This window comes from Micromys minutus, assembly GCF_963924665.1.
Source record: "Micromys minutus genome assembly, chromosome: 10".
Taxonomy (NCBI): Eukaryota; Metazoa; Chordata; class Mammalia; order Rodentia; family Muridae; genus Micromys; species Micromys minutus.
The window spans coordinates 10,924,295-10,945,021 of NC_137979.1; the positions used below are offsets into that span (position 1 = coordinate 10,924,295).

The 20,727-nt window shown below is 40.5% G+C and overlaps 2 protein-coding genes across 2 annotated transcripts; both read right to left on the reverse strand.

Moving 5' to 3' along the window:
- Window positions 1–3,204: 3,204 nt before the first annotated feature.
- On the reverse strand, window positions 3,205–4,167 carry LOC308426318 (olfactory receptor 2T29-like; the record flags this gene model as incomplete). The annotated part of the gene is made up of 1 exon (XM_080924049.1): window positions 3,205–4,167. The coding sequence occupies one exon, from the start codon at window positions 4,165–4,167 to the stop codon at window positions 3,205–3,207; it is 963 nt and encodes a 320-aa protein (XP_080780175.1).
- An 11,582-nt stretch (window positions 4,168–15,749) lies between these two features.
- On the reverse strand, window positions 15,750–16,712 carry LOC308426320 (olfactory receptor 2T29-like; the record flags this gene model as incomplete). The annotated part of the gene is made up of 1 exon (XM_080924051.1): window positions 15,750–16,712. The coding sequence occupies one exon, from the start codon at window positions 16,710–16,712 to the stop codon at window positions 15,750–15,752; it is 963 nt and encodes a 320-aa protein (XP_080780177.1).
- Between the last annotated feature and the right edge of the window lie 4,015 nt (window positions 16,713–20,727).

The window sequence follows — 20,727 nt, forward strand, 5'->3', positions numbered from 1 at the left end:
ATGCTCAAAAGTCAAAAGAATTGATAAAATACTTGGGAACTTTTTAAGGACAAAGTTAGAGATTTAAAACAAAACAAAACACTTTCCGTATTTTTTTAAAAAATGGAAAACCCAAATGACACCGTGCATCTGGGTCCCACATATTTTTGTTACAGTTATCAGCATTAAAAAAAATCATATGTTCACTAATGATTGCAATTTTGTATAACCTTTTCAAGAGAGATTGGAATAAAGAACACTTAGAGAAGGGAAAGACTGAAATACTAGAACAGACTAGATACTAAACGGACTAGAAAAGAGTCTGCAAACTCAAAGTAAAGGGTCTTTAGAGGAATCCAATCCAGAGCCTGTGGCACCACCTTGTGATGGAATTACAAAATAGCAGTTCGTAGAAATGCTAAATGAAGCGGCTTCAGCTATAAACCAACATAGTCAGACTGAAGGCATTGGTATTGTCAAGGATCGGTTGGTTACTAGAGGAAGGTCTGCATGCCTAACTAAGAATACATTCTGTTTAATGAGGTCACCTTAGAACAATGTCATACAATAGCTAATGTGTTTCATATTGTAGAGTTTGAGAATTTAAAATATGTGCATTATAAAGTTGTTGCATGCTCAGAAGTTCAAGGGGCTTCTGCCCTGAACTCTGAAAAGTATGATTCTGAGATTGCACAGTTTCTACAGGAGATGGTTATCGTGGAGATGCCTTAAGAGATTGAAGCTGATGGGGCTTCAAAATATGTATCCATTAGAATTCAATGGTTTTTTAAGACATCATGGCATGGAACATGTTACAGGTGTATTTTACAATCCTATAGGTCCACCAAATGTAAAAGACCTAACTACTACACGTTAAAGGAAATGCTCTTGGGAAAGAAGGGATCTCCAGGAAATAGGTCAAATAATGCCTTATTGACTTCAACAATTTTAAATGTCAATAAGACAGTTGCTGAAATAGACTGGACTTTTGAAGGACCAATGAATTAGATCAGTTTATTGATGCCTTAACTTCAGAATAGAAGGAGGGAAATGTGTTGTGGAAGAGGTTTTGCCCTTGTTTCAACAGGAGGGGGGAAAAAAAACCTATGTAGTCCAACAAAATTAACAATGATTAGATTTGAGCAGGGAGACCTTCTCAAAATCTTGGCAGTAAACACAAGGGATGAAACCAAGAGGAACAAAACAGGTGAAGTATATGCTGATCTCTCTCCATGGGAACAGCTTTGAGCGTGTTGAGACATGAAAGGGTCTCTGTATAGTCAATACATTCTCTTGGCTACAGAGCCCCCAAGACTTAGCATGCCAGCCTTTCATATGGCATGGATGAACATTTATATTACAGATTGGACATACAGTCCAAATGGACTCATAAAGTGTGATGCTTTTTATCTGCTCCAACACAGAGCAAAGAATCCTCTTTAGCTGACTTGTTCACACTGCATGCTCCCTGCGTAATGCAGAAATGTACATTACATTTGAAAGTTTATATGTTTGCAGAGTGAAAGGTTCAGACGCCAAGGAAAACAAGACAAGTAGTTCAGGTGATCCTGTCTCACAAGCGGCCTCAAATGCTGTTTCCTGAAGAGTCTGTGTCAAGGACAACATCAATGCAGCAGCTAGTCCAGCACCACAGACTGCTCCACTCAGGACTTCAGCTCAGCAGTTTACAGTCACACAGAGACTGAAAAGCAAATGATGCAGTTAGTTCTTCTAGGACGTGGCCAATATCCCAATTTTTTTAGCTCCTCACCCCCAAAGAACATCTCCCTCAGACAGCAGGAAGCAATTTTAAGAGAACAATACCCTATTCCCCCAAAATGGGATGGGTGGTTTTGGGTATTTTAGTGGGTGAGGGATGATTGTCATTGTTTTAGAGGACTTGGTTACAAATTGTTGATGGTCTTGGTTAGGAAGGAAACAAAGTAAAGGAGGTTAAAGTGAAGTATTTCTATTATCTTTCTTTTTCCTTTATTCTTCTTTTTCTCCTGTCTGGTGTTAGAGGAAAATTCGTGAAGAAAAGATGAAATGAAAAAGGGGGGAGGAGGGTGTTATATAAATGATAGAATAAAAGTGTAGATTATTGAATCTACTTTTAGACTAGAAATCAACAACAAGCCAAACAGGCCGCATTTGGTAGGAATTTTGTAAATTGATACAAAGTTACATTTCTATTTTGCTACCACATACTGTCTATATGCGTGAACATTGTTTTAGGTATTGTATCTATGCAACTCACTTCATTTAAACATGTAAGATGAAGTTCTAGTCCTTGGAAACTACTATCACAAACTATTTGGGATAATGAAGAAAAACAAACTAGGAGTCAATCAATGAAACTTGCAGTCATGGTATGTACTAGTTTAGTTTATTGCAGAAATAACTTTTATTTTGCTTCCTGTGGATGTTTTAAAAGTTAAGCAGAACCGAGTCCTCATGTTTCCACACGTGTAGTTGAAAATGCCTTGAGTTATGACTTATGATTTGTTTGTAATTTGTTACAGTCCATGAGACTTTGAAACATGTCATTGAGAGAAACTTCAACCCATGTTCCAGGGACCTGGTCATTCATATTTGGCTCAAGAATAAGTGATTCCTCTTTTCCTTTGACTAGAACCTGTGTTTGTTCTTGGCAGATATATTTATATGAAAATACAGATACACTGACAATTTGAAACCCTTGCATGATTTGTATTATACAAATTAAAATCTCTTTTAATCATTATTTTTATTATATCATAATACAGGAGTTGAAGGGAGAAAACTGTATCTTGCTCCTTATTTTTACCGAATTTAAATTTTACATTAATCATCAAGAGGGTATGCAGAATTATTTCAATATGCCAATGATCTCTTGTCAAATCTCGTTAATGTTGTTAAGCACTATTCCTCCATCTCACTCTATCTTTTACTAGCTGAGCACCTCATTTATTTTCAGTATGACATAATTGCAAATAGTAAGACTTTTATTCTATACAATTAAACAGCCATCATCAACTTCATTAAATGTAACAGTGGCTCAACTCACACAACTCAAATGAGACTTTTAAATGGAAAAGTATATCAGTGAAGGAAATTTCAGAACAGAGAAATAGTTCTACGAAAAGAGTTCAATATGAAAAGAGCCAGGATAAATCAGGAATTACCTCAGCCTGAGACCTGGATCAACAGATGTTCAGAGTTAAGGAGAAGAGATTGCATTTCAGATTACCTTACAAGTTTTTGCAAGAGGGTGCTCACACCCAACAATTTCTTCATAGCCTCTGTGACATTCTTATTCCTAAAACTATAGATTAGTGGGTTCAACAGAGGGGTGAGGATGGTGTAAAACACAGACACCACCATGTCCTTCTCAGGGGTGTGGAAGGAGGCAGGGAGCATGTAGGTATAGACAGCAGCTCCATAGAAGAGGATGACCACAGTCATGTGGGAGGAGCAGGTGGCCAGGGCCTTCTTCCTGCCCTCTGCTGAGTTCATCCTGAGAACAGTGAGGAGGATGGATGAGTAGGAGCCGGAAATGACCGTCACAGGGATGAGAAGCATGAGCACACAGCACACATACATGAGGGTCACATAGAGCCAGGTGTCTGAGCAGGAGAGCTTGGTCACAGCAGGGACCTCACAGAAGAAGTGATGGATCTCCCGAGAGCCACAGAATGGGAAGGTCATGGTGACAGGGGTGAGCATGAAGCCATCCAGAGATCCCAGAAGCCAACAGACAGACATCAGGAGCAGGCACACCCTGTGATTCATGAGGACAGGATACCTGAGTGGATGGCAGATGGCCACATAGCGGTCATAAGACATGGCAGCCAGAAGGAAAAACTCTGACCCTGCTAATATCACATAGAGGAACATCTGCATCCCACAGGCAGCAGCTGAGATCCTGTGGCTCCCCAGGACCTGGTCCATGAGCATCTTGGGCACAGTGACAGAAATGTACATCATGTCCATGAGGGAGAGCTGGCTGATAAAAAAGTACATGGGTGTGTGGAGGTGGGTGTCAGAGAGTATCAGCAGGATCAGGAGGGCATTCCCAGACAAGGCCATCAGGAAAATCACAAATATGAGCACAGCAAGCAGGGCAGGGTGTTTGGTTTGACTGAAGAATCCCACCAGGGTGAAATCTGACTGTCCAGTATAGTTGTTCATCCAGGTGGTGAGGTCCATGGGTGTATCCTAGGCAACCATGAAGCTTTACGGTTACTTATGGCTTACTGATATGTGTACAAGCTCACTACACTGAAAACATTTCTGAACCTGTAGATTTGAAAATGATAATCTACCTATAATGTAAAGAATTTAAAAAATTAATGATTCACATTTGTCTGTGGATAGAATCTTCTCCACTCAGAGTCAGGAACCAACAATACATGACTGTGGTTGTTCCTTATGGCAAATAGTTTCATCTATCAGCAAGCTTTTGAGATTTGCAAGATAGCCTTTTGCTCTAAAGAAAAATAGTTGATTACCAACAAAAACAAATCAACAAAAACCAGTGTAAGCAAAATGTAAACAAGTAAACAGACACATTATTCAGAAGTTTATGAATATACAGGCTAATCTTAAAATCATTGCAGTGCCCTTTATATTAGCCTCATGTTTCATACAATCCTCCCCAGTTTAGCATTCATTGCAGAAAATGGTTTTAAAACAATGTGCATTCAGCTCATTTAAAATTCACTTTGAATAGTCCTGTAGGTCTTTGTTTTGATAGATAAATGTTTTTTAAATGTGCATTCATGAAAACATATTCACATGAAAAATTATATATATATATTTTGTATACATTCACACACACACAAATACTGGTTAGAAAGAGTCAATTTAAAGTCTCACCTCTTCTGGTCTCAGCTTCTCCAGGCTCATCTCCTCACAGGATGTCCCATTTGCTCTCAGCTTCATCAGGACACCGAGGTTTACAGTCACTGCTGGTTTACAGGCCAGGCTGTGACAGCAGCATCTCTGTGAACTCACAGCCACTTCCTCATGGAGTCTGAGAAGAGAGAGAACACTTCACTGAGATGTTCCTGAGAGCAGTTCACTGTACCCTCCACTCAACACTCACCATGCGTCTGTGTTAGATGCTGAGAGAAATCCAGGGACACACTAACCTTGATGGCATTAAACAAGGACGTGTCCACCTACACTGGTAAATCACAGTGTGAATTAACTTTGAAGGTTTAAATAGAAACGACATAGTAGAAAACAGCTTCAGACTAAATGTATCACTCCTTTTTGAACAGGCTCTGTGTACTTTAAAAGGATGATTTTTAAAGGTTTTTCATCTATTAATTAATTAATTAATTATTTCTGCACAAGTAGTAAATTTTGGTAACTATAAGCAGGAGGAAAAAATAAAATCTTCTCCTTCTAAATAAAAATATTAGCAATATTTTTAATGGAGGGGTTGTTGGAACAGCAATCACAACTCTTAGGAACATTTTACATCTACGTCAGGATTCTAAAACTGAAAACCCCAAAGCAAACTAGGTACTGAGGTCCTGAAGACATTGCATACTGCCCCAGCTGCTAATGGAGCAGAGAAAGGGGTGGTTCATATAGATGCTGGGCAGATGTGAGAAGTGTGGGAAGAAATGGGCAGAGATGGAGACAGGAAATAGACTGAGAAATAGGAAGAAACAGAATATATTTCCATTTTTCAAAGGCCTATCCATGAAAGAGAAATTTATATATTTTTAAGAATGTCAGCTTTCTGACATTCAGCTTATGTTTACCTGCTGACTCAGTTCATGACTTTGGTCACAGAGAAGAAAGACAGGGAGGGAGCCACAGGCTCAGAGAAGCCCTGACCACTGTCTGCTGGCTGAGTGGAGGTCTGGAGGCAGGAGTGCTGGGAAGGTCAGAGCTCTCTGTGAAGTGGGGACCACTGGCACCAGTGTCCCCTGACAGCAGTGAGACCAGGAATGTGGTGTCTGCAGAAGGAAAGGCATTAGCAGCTGTCTTGTCCTTACTGCTGTGTTTTTGATGTGAACAGCTTGGTGCATCCTTAACCCTTTGCATTGCTCACAGTGAAGGCAGAGCAGTGGAGAGCAGCATCCAAGCCAGCAGCATCCCTGAGCCACCCTGGGGCTTCCATGGAACTCACCACTCTCTCTTTTACAGAGAAGCTCAGGGTCTCAGACACCTGCCTCACTCCACACAACAGCACAGGTGAGAGCTTACCCTGTGAGTTGGCACAGAGTGGGCACCTGCCTGGGTTCTATGGAAAATAATACTGCAGAAAGGGATAATTTAGATCACTCATTGCATGCTTCATATGATGAAACTTGAATAAAATTACAATCATTATTTTGCATCATTGCAACCCTCAAAAATTACCGACACTTGAGATTAAATAAACCACCCAAAAGACAACTTTGAAATGGATCCATTATCTTATTCACACTTAAAAATGCAGAAGGAAGGGTTGGTGTGCTGACAGATGACTACAACAATCTTAGTATTTGTGAGACTGAGGCAGGAGGATTTCCAACATCAAGTCAAGACTTGTGTGTGTGTGTGTGTGTGTGTGTGTGTGTGTGTGTGTGTGTGTGCAAGTGTGTCTTTGTATATGGAATACACATTGCTTCATTCATAACATAGAGAAATTCTCAGTAAGGAAGCACTAAAGGAAAACTTTAGGAAATTCCTGGGTGTAGGCTTGTGCACATCTTTGATCCCAGCAGTGAGAGGCAAAGGCATGTAGATGTGTGTTTGAGGCCATCCTGGTCTACAGCCTGAGTTCCAAGACAGCCAGGGAAATATAGGCAAAGTCTGTCTAAAAAAAAGAATCAAGAATAAAGAGAAGAAGTATGAATTTCTTTCCTCCTGACAATAAACCAGACAGTAAAGAATATAGGTTAAAAGCAATTCTGTAAAGAAAGAACAGACTGTCCAGTAACCACACTGTGCTGTGCAGACTTTCCTGCCCTGTCTACTCACCACCAGATGCAGGTGTATCTGTATCCTGAGCCCTGTGGACCAGGGCACAGCAGCTGGACAAGTGCACAAGGAACAGGAGCCAAGTGATGTCATCCCTGCTCCTTCTCAGATAAAGGTTTTTGTTGATAACTCTCCTCTGGGACTTTAAAGAATGATGTAACAAGAAGAGCCAGAGATCCTAACAGTAAGTTCTGCTATAGCTTGATTAACCCTAGCTTTGTTATAGTGGAGAAATCACAATCAGTATGAAAAATAACTCTGACTATCACCACCATCAAAAAAATCAGCTCTAACATGAATGAGTTATTGTATGTCAGGCACTTGTTCACTACACAATTCTCTCTCTCTCTCTCTCTCTCTCTCTCTCTCTCTCTCTCTCTCTCTCTTTCTTTCTTTCTCTCTCTCTCTCCAGACTCTTACTCTCTGTGTTCATATAAACTTTCAGCAGCCTTCATAGGCACACATGTGAAAGCTTGGGTTTCAGCTACTATATTGTGAACACAGCTAACCCTGAGTTCTCATCCCTCCTTTACAGACTGGCTCTGCCACAACCCCATCATCCCATGTTCTGCTGTCAGTCACAAAGCCTATTATTTACAGCTTCCTACAATGTATAATGTTGGTTTCATTTTAAACAGAGACCTGAAAGGTACTGGACAATCTGTATATTCAAATGACTTAGATGCAAAGGTAAATCTTGGTATTACCAACAGTTGAGCAGGAGTCATGCCCTGCCTTAAACAGTAGGCAGTTGTGTAGACACACTGAAGTTCACGGGCACTCTTGATGTGAAACCAAATTGTTCTTAACTTTTTCTGGATACTAAAGGTTTCTGTTCACTTTTAACACCATGGCACTGTCCCCATGCCATCCTCTGGTCACACAGGCCATCTTCTGAACTCAACCCTTTCAAGCCCCCATAGACTCCTTTGTTTGAATGCATGACACACAGGAACTGACACTATAAAGAGGTTGGCTCTGATAGAACAGGTGTGGCCCCGTTGGAAGAAATGTGGCATTGTGGGGTGGCCTTTGAGGGCTCCGAGTGCTCAAGCACTTCCCCGGTTGGGGAGAGACAGCTCCTCCTTACTGCATCCATATGAAGATGAGGAATACTCAGCTCCTTCTCCAGCACCACATCTGCCTGGATGCTGTCATACTTCCTGCTATGATGATAAGGGACCTTTTCTCTGAAACTGTAAGCAGACCCAATTAGATGGTGTCCTTTCTAAGAGTTGCCTAGATTACCATGTTTCCTCATAGCAATGAAACTCGACTACTACAACATCCTTCCCTGTAGCTGCTGCTCTGGGGCAGTTGCATTTACTTTGTTTGACAGAGGCTCTGTGGGACTCCAGGCTGTGTCCAGCACTTTAGGCAGATGATTAGGCATTGTTAGGACACAGCTGTCTCAGGTCCTGCATGGTGCCTGTGCAGGACCACCAGTAGTTTCTGAGTATCCAGCATCTAATGCATAGTGGGGGTACATGCAGTTGCTAAGGTGATAATATTCCATCTCAGTGCTAGCAGCCTGCCCTTTGCCCTGTATGATGTTCTCCAGCTTGAAAATGGAAGGCTTGGTAGAATCCTGGAAATTGATTCATGAGGATCTTGGCTGGAGAAGTGAAAAAAAATTAGTGTAATCAAACAAATCTTATATAATAAAAAGTGGTAAACTTATGTGACAATATGGACAAGTCATAAAAATGCAATAGACACAAATTTTTTTTTTATGACAGAAGCTTATACACAGCCCAGTATAGTGACAAATACACAGGGCCAACCAGTAGCTAGTGGAAATGACAAATCACAGGGGGAAACTTCAAATCTTTGCAAGGGGCTCTGGGTAATTACATGGGAGCCTCAATGTGGAGACTGTGTTGGTATGAGGAATTTGACCAATGCCCGAGTGTGGGAGGTCATTTTAGCTAACATTTCTGTCTATCCCTAAAAGATAGTTCTCATAACCTGAGCCTTTCAAATGGTTCTTCTGAAGTCTAAAGAGCAAAGTATAAATGCTCTTTTGACCCAGATTCTAGCCTAGTCTCCACTGGAAGTCCAGCCCAATGTGTGTGGAGATACCCTACTCAACCATGGGCCACAGTAACCAGAAGACCAGGAAGAAAACATTAACTAAGGAACAAAACACACATCAGACAAAGACAAACTCAAACATCTGTGCCCCAGTCTATAATCACTCCTAACCCAGACACCTAGATACCAGTATAAGAACACAACCAATTACAGTTAAGGCCAAATGTCACCACAAAAGGCCAGGCACACTACTCCAGCATGCCTGCCTATTACAACACAGGTGAAGCTAAGAAAAATACCTTAAAACAAACATTATGAAGATGATACAGGTCCTTAAAGAGGGAAAGAATAAATCCCATAAAGAAAGCCAAGCAGGTCAAAGAAACAAACTAAACAGTGGAAAGATATGAATAAAATTATTTAAGACCTGAAAATGGAAATTGAAACCATAATGCTAACACAGAGGGATTTGTGTAAATGACAAATCTAGGTTAGCAAACAGAAACTACAGATGAAGGCATGGCCAACAGAATACAAGAGATGCAAGAGAGAATCTCAGAGGTTATGCTAGAAGAAACTGATTCATTGGTGACAGAAAATATTAAATCTAAAAAGTTCCTAACACGAAATATTGAGGAAACACCAAACCTAAGAATAATAGGAAAAGAAGAAGGAAAATGATCCTGATTTAAAGACCCAGAATATATTTCAACACAGTCATAGAAGAAAATTTTCCTAACCTAAAGAAGGAGATGCCTGTAAAGGTACAAGAAGCTAACAGAGCACCAAATAAATTTGACCAAAAAGAAAGATCCTTTGTCATATAATAATCAAACATTGAACAGACAGAAAAAAGAGACAATATTAAAAGCTACAAGGGAAAAAGACCAAGTAACATATACAGGCAGGCTTATTAAAATTACACTTGACTTCTTAATTAAGATTCTCAAAATCATAGTGCCTGGGCAGATGTCCTTCAGTCTATGAAAACAGTGTTACTCCAGCTGAGAGACTATGCCCAGTGAAAATTTAATCACCATAGATAGAGAAAATAAAATGATATGATAAGGTCTAATTTAAACAATATTTATCCACAAATCCAACTGTAGTAAAAGGAGAAATCCAACCAAAGAAGATTACCTATCACATAAAAACACAAGAAATAAATGATCTCACACAAATAAAACCAAAATAATGGGAGAACAGACACATCACCACGACCACTACCATCAACACTACTACCACCACCACCAGCGTCACCACCAGCAGCAGCAGCACTTCCATGATCAGGACCACCACCATAAACAACAGGAAACAAGAATCATTGGTCATTGATATCTTTTAATAATACCACTGTACTTAATTCCCCAATAATAGATACAGACTAACACAATGAGTACATAAACAAAAGCATTTAATATGTAACAATATAGACTTCAAACCAAAGTTAATCAAAAGACACAGGGAAGAACACTTTGCCTTCGTCAAGGGAAAAAAAAATCTATCAAAATGATCTTTCATAATACAGATTGACCTTCAGATATTTATGGTGGGAGGCTTCAATACATAATGCTTACCAACAGCCTGGACGTCAAGGTGAAAACTGAACAGGTAAATACTGGAAGCAACAGACAAAATGAACCAGTCAATCTTCCTGCATCGTATTTATTGACTTTGCCCTGCTTGCTATCTGCAGTTGAAGCAAGAGAAACTTTTGTCCTGGTTGCTTGCTTGCTACATATGAGCCAATCTCTACAAGGAGATTCTATAATGCTCATCACATTATTTGAAGTACAATGGACATGCTGCCAAGACATCGTTAACAAATCTTAAATCAATAAAACATCTTTTAATGCCCTATTCTGTAGAGGAGCTGTGACTTTTTAAAGACTATTATATGATCTATCTACCTATCTACCTTCCTACCTACCTCCCTACCTATCTATCTGTGTACCAAAGTATCTGTACTATATATGAATTGTTTATTATTATATATCAGTCATCTATTCAACCAAGAAAGAATATTTCTGTAATGAACTAATCTGATATTGATTATGACCATAAATTTGATTGTCTGACTACTAACTTGCATCTCTTAATTATATAAACAGTTTGTAATAGCAGATTTAAAAAAACCTGGAATGTCACATAGCATAGGTACAACACTGTAACTTCTGGTTTTGTGTCAACTTGACATAAGCTGGAGTTATCACAGGGAAGGGAGACTCAGTTGAGGAATTGTCTTTATGAGATCCAGCTGTAAGGCATTTTCTCATCTAGTGATGGGGATGGGGAGGCAGGCCATTTTGGTTGGTGCCATTCCTGAGCTGGTAGTCCTGGGTAAGAAAGCAGGCTGAGAAAGCCAGGGGAAGCAAGCCAGTAAGCAACATCCCTCCATGGCCTCTGTATCAGCCCCTGCTTCCTGACCTGCTTGAGTTCCAGTCCTGACGTCCTTTGGTGATAAATAGCATGTGGAAGTGTGAGCTGAATAAATCCTTTCCTCCACAACTTGGTTCTTGGTCATGATGCTTTGTGCAGCAATAGAAACCTGACTAAGACCAACAACTTAAAAAAGAGTTGAGCTGTATATACATAGTATGTTGTAGTGAAATTTAATTCTAAATCTGTATCAATATTCAAGTACCATACTGATTTAAAAATATTGATCTTGAATTTTTTATGTGAAAGTAGATTTCTTAATCTACCTTTTAATCCTATTATTCCTGCATTATTCCTATGTTCTCACCCTTTCTCCTAACACTAGGTAGGAGAGAAAGAAGGAGAGAGGAAAGAAAAAGAAAGAGAAAAAGAATACCTGAATCTGACCTCCCTTGTTGTGTTTCCTCTCCGCCCAAGGCCATAACAGCTTGTAAACATGCCCCTTCCCCAAAATGATGACAAACATTCACTGAATGTCCCAAATCCTCTCACTTGGGAATGGTGGAATTGCTCTCTTAAAATTGCTTCCTACTGTCTGGGGTTTTCTTTTCCCTTTTTCTTTTCTTTCTTCTTCTTCTTCTTCTTCTTCTTCTTCTTCTTCTTCTTCTTCTTCTTCTTCTTCTTCTTCTTCTTCTTCTTCTTCTTCTTCTTCTTCTTTTTTTTTTTTTTTTGGGGTGTGGAAGTCCAAAGAAGATTGCCATATTAAGAAGGTTAATGTAACATCTATCATCCAGTTTTTGCATGTGGAGAAAGTTCAGGGCTTAGGTAAAATCCTGACTGAAACAGTCTGTGATGTTGGACACTCTAGCTAGCCGCTTAGCAATTGTCCCGGATGTTGATTATTTGAGGCAGTCTGAGGTAGGATAAAAAAAATGTTGGAATAAATATGTCTCAGTATTTCTGAGTCTTTTCCAGCATCTCTTTCTGCATCCCAGAGTGAGGGTGAACCTTGCTGGTCCCTCTTTAATTCACTGGTGTTCATTTATTGGTGTCTGTAAAGATATAAACTTTCACAGATAATTTAAATTTTTTCATTAACATAGGTATAGATTGTGAAGTGTGACAGATCAGTTAAAAATGATTCTCTGCTCTCTGAGTAGGTAATGCTTCTTTCTGTTTTTATGAGTCAGTTTGGAATACATACCCAGACAGTAAAGTAAATCTTTATCTATGTCAAGGCTTTAAGTTGGCTCACATTTCCAGAGTGGATAACTCCTGTCACAGTAGGAAAGGCCTGATGCAGGTCTGTCACACTGCAACAGCAGGGTATAAACAGTTTGCATGGGAAGGAGGACAGGCTGTCAGATATTATGTAAGCTATTTGGGCCATTGCACACTCAAAGAACAGCAGCATAGTGGTACACCTGTAATCCTCCTGCCCAGGAAACAGAGGCAGTGCCAGGAAAAAGTTGACTGGGTAAACTAACACAGTCCCCAAGCTCTGCATTCATGTAAAGGGCCTTGCCTCAATTTAAGATGAGAGCAACTGAGAAAGACACCTATGTCAACATTTGACCACCATACACCTAAGCACACACCAACACATATACCCACATGAAAGTGTACTTCCCCCATGCACATGCACATGTACAAAGAACACAACCAAAAACTGATCCAGCATGTGGCCAGCTACATATCATTTCTTACTGTTACCTGAAGTACTTCTAGTCAGCGCTTTCTTAAGGTGTCTACTGTAGCATGGCTCACATACACTAAGGAGTTATGGGGTCAGCCAAGGTATTCAACAGAGGCACGGGCATACACAGTGGGATTTTATTTCAGCCACAAATGGAGGACAGTAATGTCAAATGTAGAAAAAAAGAAAAAGACAGAACTGGAGATAATCTTATCCTAATGAATTGAGCCAGTATCAGAAATACACATATCATATTTCAGTCCTTTGTGACTCCTATGTGGTATGGAGACATGTAATATCATGTGTAAACCCATGACATACTGGTAGAAGTAAGATCAGAAATAATCTGAACATAGGGTATAGAAAGGACTAACAGGAGGGTAAGGTATATGGTGAGCAAAAAATATATACTTGTGTAAAAGCTTTTAATTAGAGAGAGAGAGAGAGAGAGAGAGAGAGAGAGAGAGAGAGAGAGAGAGAGAGAGAGAATTTCAGATTCAATGTTCTTTTTTGCTTTGGTTGTTTGAAACTGAACCTCTCTGTGTAGTCCTGTGTACATCAGGCTGGCCCTAAACTCACAGAGATTCACTTGCCTCTGTCTCCTGAGTTCCAGGATTTTATTCACATTTTGGTCTCCATGTCTGGGCAGGAGAGGGATGAGCCCAGGGCGACAAGGCTGTAGAGCTGATGGTGTTTGTATATGAAATGGTTAAATATGAGGAGAAAGTGGCAGCTTCTGGTTCTGGAAAGAAGCCGACACTTAAATACTCTTAAAAAATGCGGTGTGTGATGAGAAGTAGACCATGAGCAGGTCTCGAGGTGAAAAGCATTAAGAAGAAGAAGCAGATCATTTTTAAAAGAGAATGTTGGGTTCTGATCGTGACATACATGATTTATTTATGTCCACAGTAATCTAGGAGATCCGACTTCTCATGAATTTACATCCTGCTCTGCCTCCGTAGAACAGGTAATATTTGGTACATGGGGAAAAGACAATTTTCCTATAAAGGAAGTAACATGGTGCCCTGTTATTGTCTGACAAAATCTACAAGGTGTGTTTTAATTTACTTCTAACTGCAAGTCTCCTATAACCCCAGTGCAACAGATGGAGTCAAACTACGACCAATAAACAGGAATTACAAAAACATAGACACTGAAGAACAATCCTCCTTAAAATCAGAACATTCTAGTACATATGAAATTATTTCTATGTAGCCAGACTGCCAAGAGAATATAACGTTAAGAAGAAGGTAAATTATTTCAGATATTGTAAGTAGAAGAGCAGAAAGGAAATATGCAGGAAGCCTGGATGAAAGATGATTTCTGTTCTGGTCGATTCAGAAACCTGTTTCTCTCATTTGCTGCTTTTTCTGTCTTTGGCTTCACTGTTTTCTCTCTAACTTTACTTCAGGTATGACATTCCTGTGATATGTCACCTGTAAATGCTGTGTCAGATACAGAGAGCAGAAGCAGGTCAGACCCAGATCAGAATGGATGCACTAGATACCTCTCCTAAAGACTGCTGCCCTGCTCGCCCAGACACCTGGGAATGAGCTTTGTCACCACAGACCATAAGACAGTGCATGGCTTCCTCGTGCACCAAGGGTTATGCTTGGTAAACACAGGACACTAAATCTCTCAGACAACAAAGCCAAGCATTTGTTAAATATTCTGCACTTGGCAAATTGACTAGAACTCCTGTGAGCACTGGGTTTTGATCATTCCAGAAACAGAGCCCACTCACCGGGTTGTCTACAGTGTCATTAGGAACATACATTGCACACTGTGGTTTCTGACAACATTCTTGTGACAAGCAGGTGACACCTTTTGGAGTGACATGGCTTCTCAGAATGCCAGCTTCCCAGACTGAAAGCTTCCTGTGTCACCAGACAGCACCTGAGAAGCATGGCAGAGAAACCGAGTCCTGATGTTTCCACACTTGTAGCTAAAAATGCCTTGAGTTATGAATTTTGATTTTTGTGCTTTGTTACAGTCAATGAGACTTTGGAACACGTCATTGAGAGAAACCTCAACCCATGTTCCAGCGATCGGGACATTCATATTTGGCTCAAGAATAAGTGATTCCTCTTTTCCTTTGACTAGAAGCTGTGTTTGCTCTTGGCAGATATATTTATATGAAAATACAGATACACTGACAATTTGAAATCCTTGCGTGATTTGTATTATCCAAATTGAAATCTCGTTTAATCATTATTTTTATTGTATCATAATACAGGAGTTGAAGGGAGAAAACTGTATCTTGCTCCTTATTTTTACCTAATTTAAATTTTATATTAATCATCAAGAGGGTATGCAGAATTATTTCAATATGCCAACGATCTCTTGTCAAACCTCGTTAATGTTGTTAAGCACTATTCCTCCATCTCACTCTATCTTTTATTAGCTGAGTACCTCATTTATTTTCAGTATGACATAATTGCAAATAATAAGACTTTTATTCTACACAATTAAACAGCCATTTTCAACTTCATTAAATGTAACTGTGGCTCAACTCACACAACTCAAATAAGGCTTATAAATAACAAATGTGTATCAGTACAGGAAATTTCAGAACAGAGAAATAGTTCTATGAAAAGAGTTCAATATGAAAAGAGCCATGATGGATCAGGAATAACCTCAGCCTGAGACCTGGATCAACAGATATTCAGAGTCAAGGAGAAGAGATTTGCATTTCAGATTACCTTACAAGTTTTTGCAAGAGGGTGCTCACACCCAACAATTTCTTTATAGCCTCTGTGACATTCTTATTCCTAAAACTATAGATTAGTGGGTTCAACAGAGGGGTGAGGATGGTGTAAAACACAGACACCACCATGTCCTTCTCAGGGGTGTGGAAGGAGGCAGGGAGCATGTAGGTATAGACAGCAGCTCCATAGAAGAGGATGACCACAGTCATGTGGGAGGAGCAGGTGGCCAGGGCCTTCTTCCTGCCCTCTGCTGAGTTCATCCTGAGAACAGTGAGGAGGATGGATGAGTAGGAGCCTGAAATGACTGTCACAGGGATGAGAAGCATGAGCACACAGCACACATACATGAGGGTCACATAGAGCCAGGTGTCTGAGCAGGAGAGCTTGGTCACAGCAGGGACCTCACAGAAGAAGTGATGGATCTCCCGAGAGCCACAGAATGGGAAGGTCATGGTGACAGGGGTGAGCATGAAGCCATCCAATGATCCCAGGAGCCAACAGACAGACATTAGGAGGAGACACACCCTGTGATTCATGAGGACAGGATACCTGAGTGGATAACAGATGGCCACATAGCGGTCATAAGACATGGCAGCTAAAAGCAAATATTCTGACCCTGCTAGTGTCAGGTACATGAACATCTGCATCCCACAGGCAGCAGCTGAGATCCTGTGGCTCCCCAGGACCTGGTCCATGAGCATCTTGGGCACAGTGACAGAAATGTACATCATGTCCATGAGGGAGAGCTGGCTGATAAAAAAGTACATGGGTGTGTGGAGGTGGGTGTCAGAGAGTATCAGCAGGATCAGGAGGGCATTCCCAGACAAGGCCATCAGGAAAATCACAAATATGACCACAGTGAGCAGGGCGGGGTTTTTGGTTTGAGTGAAGAATCCCACCAGGGTGAATTCTGACTGTCCAGTATAGTTGTTCATCCAGGTGGTGAGGTCCATGGGTGTATCCTAGGCAACCAAGAAGCTTTACGGTTACTTATGGCTTACTGATATGTGTACAAGCTCACTACACTGAAAACATTTCTGAAACTGTAGATTTGAAAATGATAATCTACCTATAATGTAAAGAATTTAAAAAATTAATAATTCAAATTTGTCTGTGGATAGAATCATCTCCACTCAGAGTCAGGAACCAACAATACATGACTGTGGTTGTTCCTTATGGCAAATAGTTTTATCTATCAGCAAGCTTTTGAGATTTGCAAGATAGCCTTTTGCTCTAAAGAAAAATAGTTGATTACCAACAAAAACAAATCAACAAAAACCAGTGTAAGCAAAATGTAAACAAGTAAACAGACACATTATTCAGAAGTTTATGAATACACAAGCTAGTCTTAAAACCATTGCAATGCCTTTTATATTAGCCTAATATTTCATACAATCCTCCCCAGTTTAGCATTCATCGCAGAAAATGGTTTTAAAACAATGTGCATTCAGCTCATTTAAAATACACTTTGAATAGTCTTGTAGGTCTTTGTTTTGATAGATAAATGTTTTTTAAATGTGCATTCATGAAAACAAATTTACATGAAAAATTATATAGATATTTTGTATCCATTCACACACACAGAAATACTGGTTGGACAGAGTCAATTGAAAGTCTCACCCCTTCTGGTCTCAGGTTCTCCAGGTTCATCTCCTCACAGGATGTCCCATTTGCTCTCAGCTTCATCAGGACACCGAGGTTTACAGTCACTGCTGGTTACCAGGCCAGGCTGTGACAGCAGCATCTCTGTGAACTGTCAGCCACTTCCTCATGGAGTCTGAGAAGAGAGAGAACACTTCACTGAGATGTTCCTGAGAGCAGTTCACTGTACCCTCCACTTGGCACTCACCATACATCTGTGTTAGATGCTGGGAGAAATCCAGGGACACACTAACCTTGATGGCATTAAACAAGGATGTGTCCACCTACACTGGTAAATCACAGTGTGAATTAAGTTCGAAGGTTTAAATAGAAACGACATAGTAGAAAACAGCTTCAGACAAAATGTCTCCCTCCTCTTTGACCAGGCTCTGTGTACTTTAAGAGGGTGATTTTTAAAGGTTTTTCTTGTATTAATTAATTAATTATTTCTGAACAAAGTAGTACATTTTGGTAACAATAAGCAGGAGGAAGAAAATAAAATCTCTTCTTTCTAAATAAAAATATTAGCAATATTTTTAATGGAGAGGTTGTTGGAACAGCAATCACAACTCTTAGGAACATTTTACATCTATGTCAATATTCTAAAACTGAAAACCCCAAAGCAAACTAGGTACTGAGGTCCTGAAAACATTGCATACTGCCCCAGCTGCTAATGGAGCAGAGAAAGGGGTGGTTCATATAGATGCTGGGCAGATGTGAGAAGTGTGGGAAGAAATGGGCAGAGATGGAGACAGGAAATAGACTGAGAAATAGGAAGAAACAAGGTAGATTTCCATTTTACAAAATGCATGTGAAAGGAAACTTAGATCTAGTCAACAAAATGGGCATCTGACATTCAACTTATGTTTTCCTGCTGACTCAGTTCATGACTTTGGTCACAGAGAAGAAAGACAGGGAGGGAGCCACAGGCTCTGAGAAACCCTGACCACTGTCTGCTGGCTGAGTGGAGGTCTGGAGGCAGGAGTGCTGGGAAGGTCAGAGCTCTCTGTGAAGTGGGGACCACTGGCACCAGTGTCCCCTGGCAGCAGTGAGAGCAGGAATGTGGTGTCTGCAGAAGGAAAGGCATTAGCAGCTGTCTTGTCCTTACTGCTGTGTTTTTGATGTGAACAGCTTGGTGCATCCTTAACCCTTTGCATTGCTCACAGTGAAGGCAGAGCAGTGGAGAGCAGCATCCAAGCCAGCAGCATCCCTGAGCCACCCTGGGGCTTCCATGGAACTCACCACTCTCTCTTTTACAGAGAAGCTCAGGGTCTCAGACACCTGCCTCACTCCACACAACAGCACAGGTGACAGCTTACCCTGTGAGTAGGCACAGAGTGGGCACCTGGGTTCTATGGTAAATACTACTGCAGAAAGGGATACTTTAGATCACTCATTGCATGCTTCATATGATGAAACTTGAATAAAATTACAATCATTATTGTGCATCATTGCAACCCTCAAAAATTACCGACACTTGAGATTAAAAAAACCACCCAAAAGACAACTTTGAAATGGATCCATTGCCTTATTCATACTTAAAAATGCAGAAGGAATGGTTGGTGTGCTGACAGATGACTACAACAATCTTAGTACTTTTGAGACTGAGGGAGGAGGGTTACCAACATCCAGTCAAAATGTGCTCATATGTGTGTGTGTGTGTGTGTGTGTGTGTGTGTATGTTTGTATGTGTATGTGTTTCTGTGTGTGTGTGTTTGTGTGTGTATGTTTCTCTCTCTGTGTTCTTGTGTATTGAATACATATTGCTTCATACATAAGATAGAGAAATTTTCAGTAAGGAAGCACTAAAGGAAAACTTTAGGAAGATACTTCGTGTGGGCTTGTGCACATCATTGATCCAGGCACTGAGAGGCAGAGGAATGTAAATCTCTGTTTGAGGCCATCCTGGTCTACAGACTGAGTTCCAAGACAGCCAGGGCAACATAGAGAAAGTTTGTCTAAAAAAAAAAAAAAAATCAAGAATAAAGAGAAGAAGGATGAACTTCTTTCCTCCTGACAATAAACCAGAAAGTAAAGAATATAGGTTAAAAGCAATACTGTAAATAAGAGCAGGCTGTCCAGTAACCACACTGTGCTGTGCAGACTTTCCTGCCCTGTCTACTCACCACCAGATGCAGGTGTATCTGTATCCTGAGCCCTGTGGAACAGAGCACAGCAGCTAAACAAGTGCACAAGGAACAGAAAGCAAGTGATGTCATCTGAGTTCCTTCTCAGATAAAGGGTTTTTTTTTTTTTTTTTTTTTTTTTTTTTTGATAATTCTCCTCTGGGACTTTAAAGAATGATGTAACCAGGAGAGCTAGAGATCCTAACAGAAACCTCTGCCATAGCTTGATTTACCCCTCAGTTTTGTTATAGTGGGAAAATCACAATCAGTATGGAAAATAACTCTGAATATCACCATCATCAATAAAAATCAGTTCTAACATGAATCAGTTATTGTATGTCAGGCACTTGTTCACTACACAATTCTCTCTCTCTCTCTCTCTCTCTCTCTCTCTCTCTCTCTCTCTCTCTCCACACTCTTACTCTCTGTCTCTGTGTTCATCTAAACGTCCAGCAGTCTTCATAGGCACACATGTGAAACATAGCTAACCCTGAGTTCTCATCCCTCCTTTACAGATTGGCTCTGCCACAACCCCATCATCCATGTTCTGCTGTCAGTCACAAAGCCTATTTTTTACAGCTGCCTACAATGTAAATGTTGGTTTCATTTTAAACAGAGACCTGAAAGGTACTGCACAATCTGTATATTCAAATGACTTAGATGCAAAGGTAAATCTTGGTATTACCAACAGCTGAACAGGAGTTATGCCCTGCCTTAAACAGAAGGCAGTTGTGTAGACACAGTGAAGTTCACGATACTCAGAGCTGGAATACACAGGGGGAAGACAGAGACAACTCTGCACTCTTGATGTGCAGCCAAATTGTTCTGAACTTTTTCTGAATGCTAAAGGTTTCTGTTCACTTTTTACAACATGGCACTGTTCCTGTGCCATCCTCTGGTCACACAGGCCATCTTCTGAACTCAACCCTCTCAAGCCCCCATAGATTCCTGTGTTTGAATGCTTGACCCACAGGGAATGACTCTGTAAGGAGGTGGGCTCTGATAGAACAGGTGTGGCCCTGTTGGAAGAAATGTGGCAGTGTGGGGTGGCCTTTGAGGGCTCCCAATGCTCAAGCACTTCCCTGTTTAGGAAGAGAAATCTCTTCCTTACTGCATTCATATGAAGATGTAGAATACTCAGCTCCTTCTCCAGCACCACATCTGCCTGGATGCTGCCTTACTTACTGCTTTGAAGATAAGG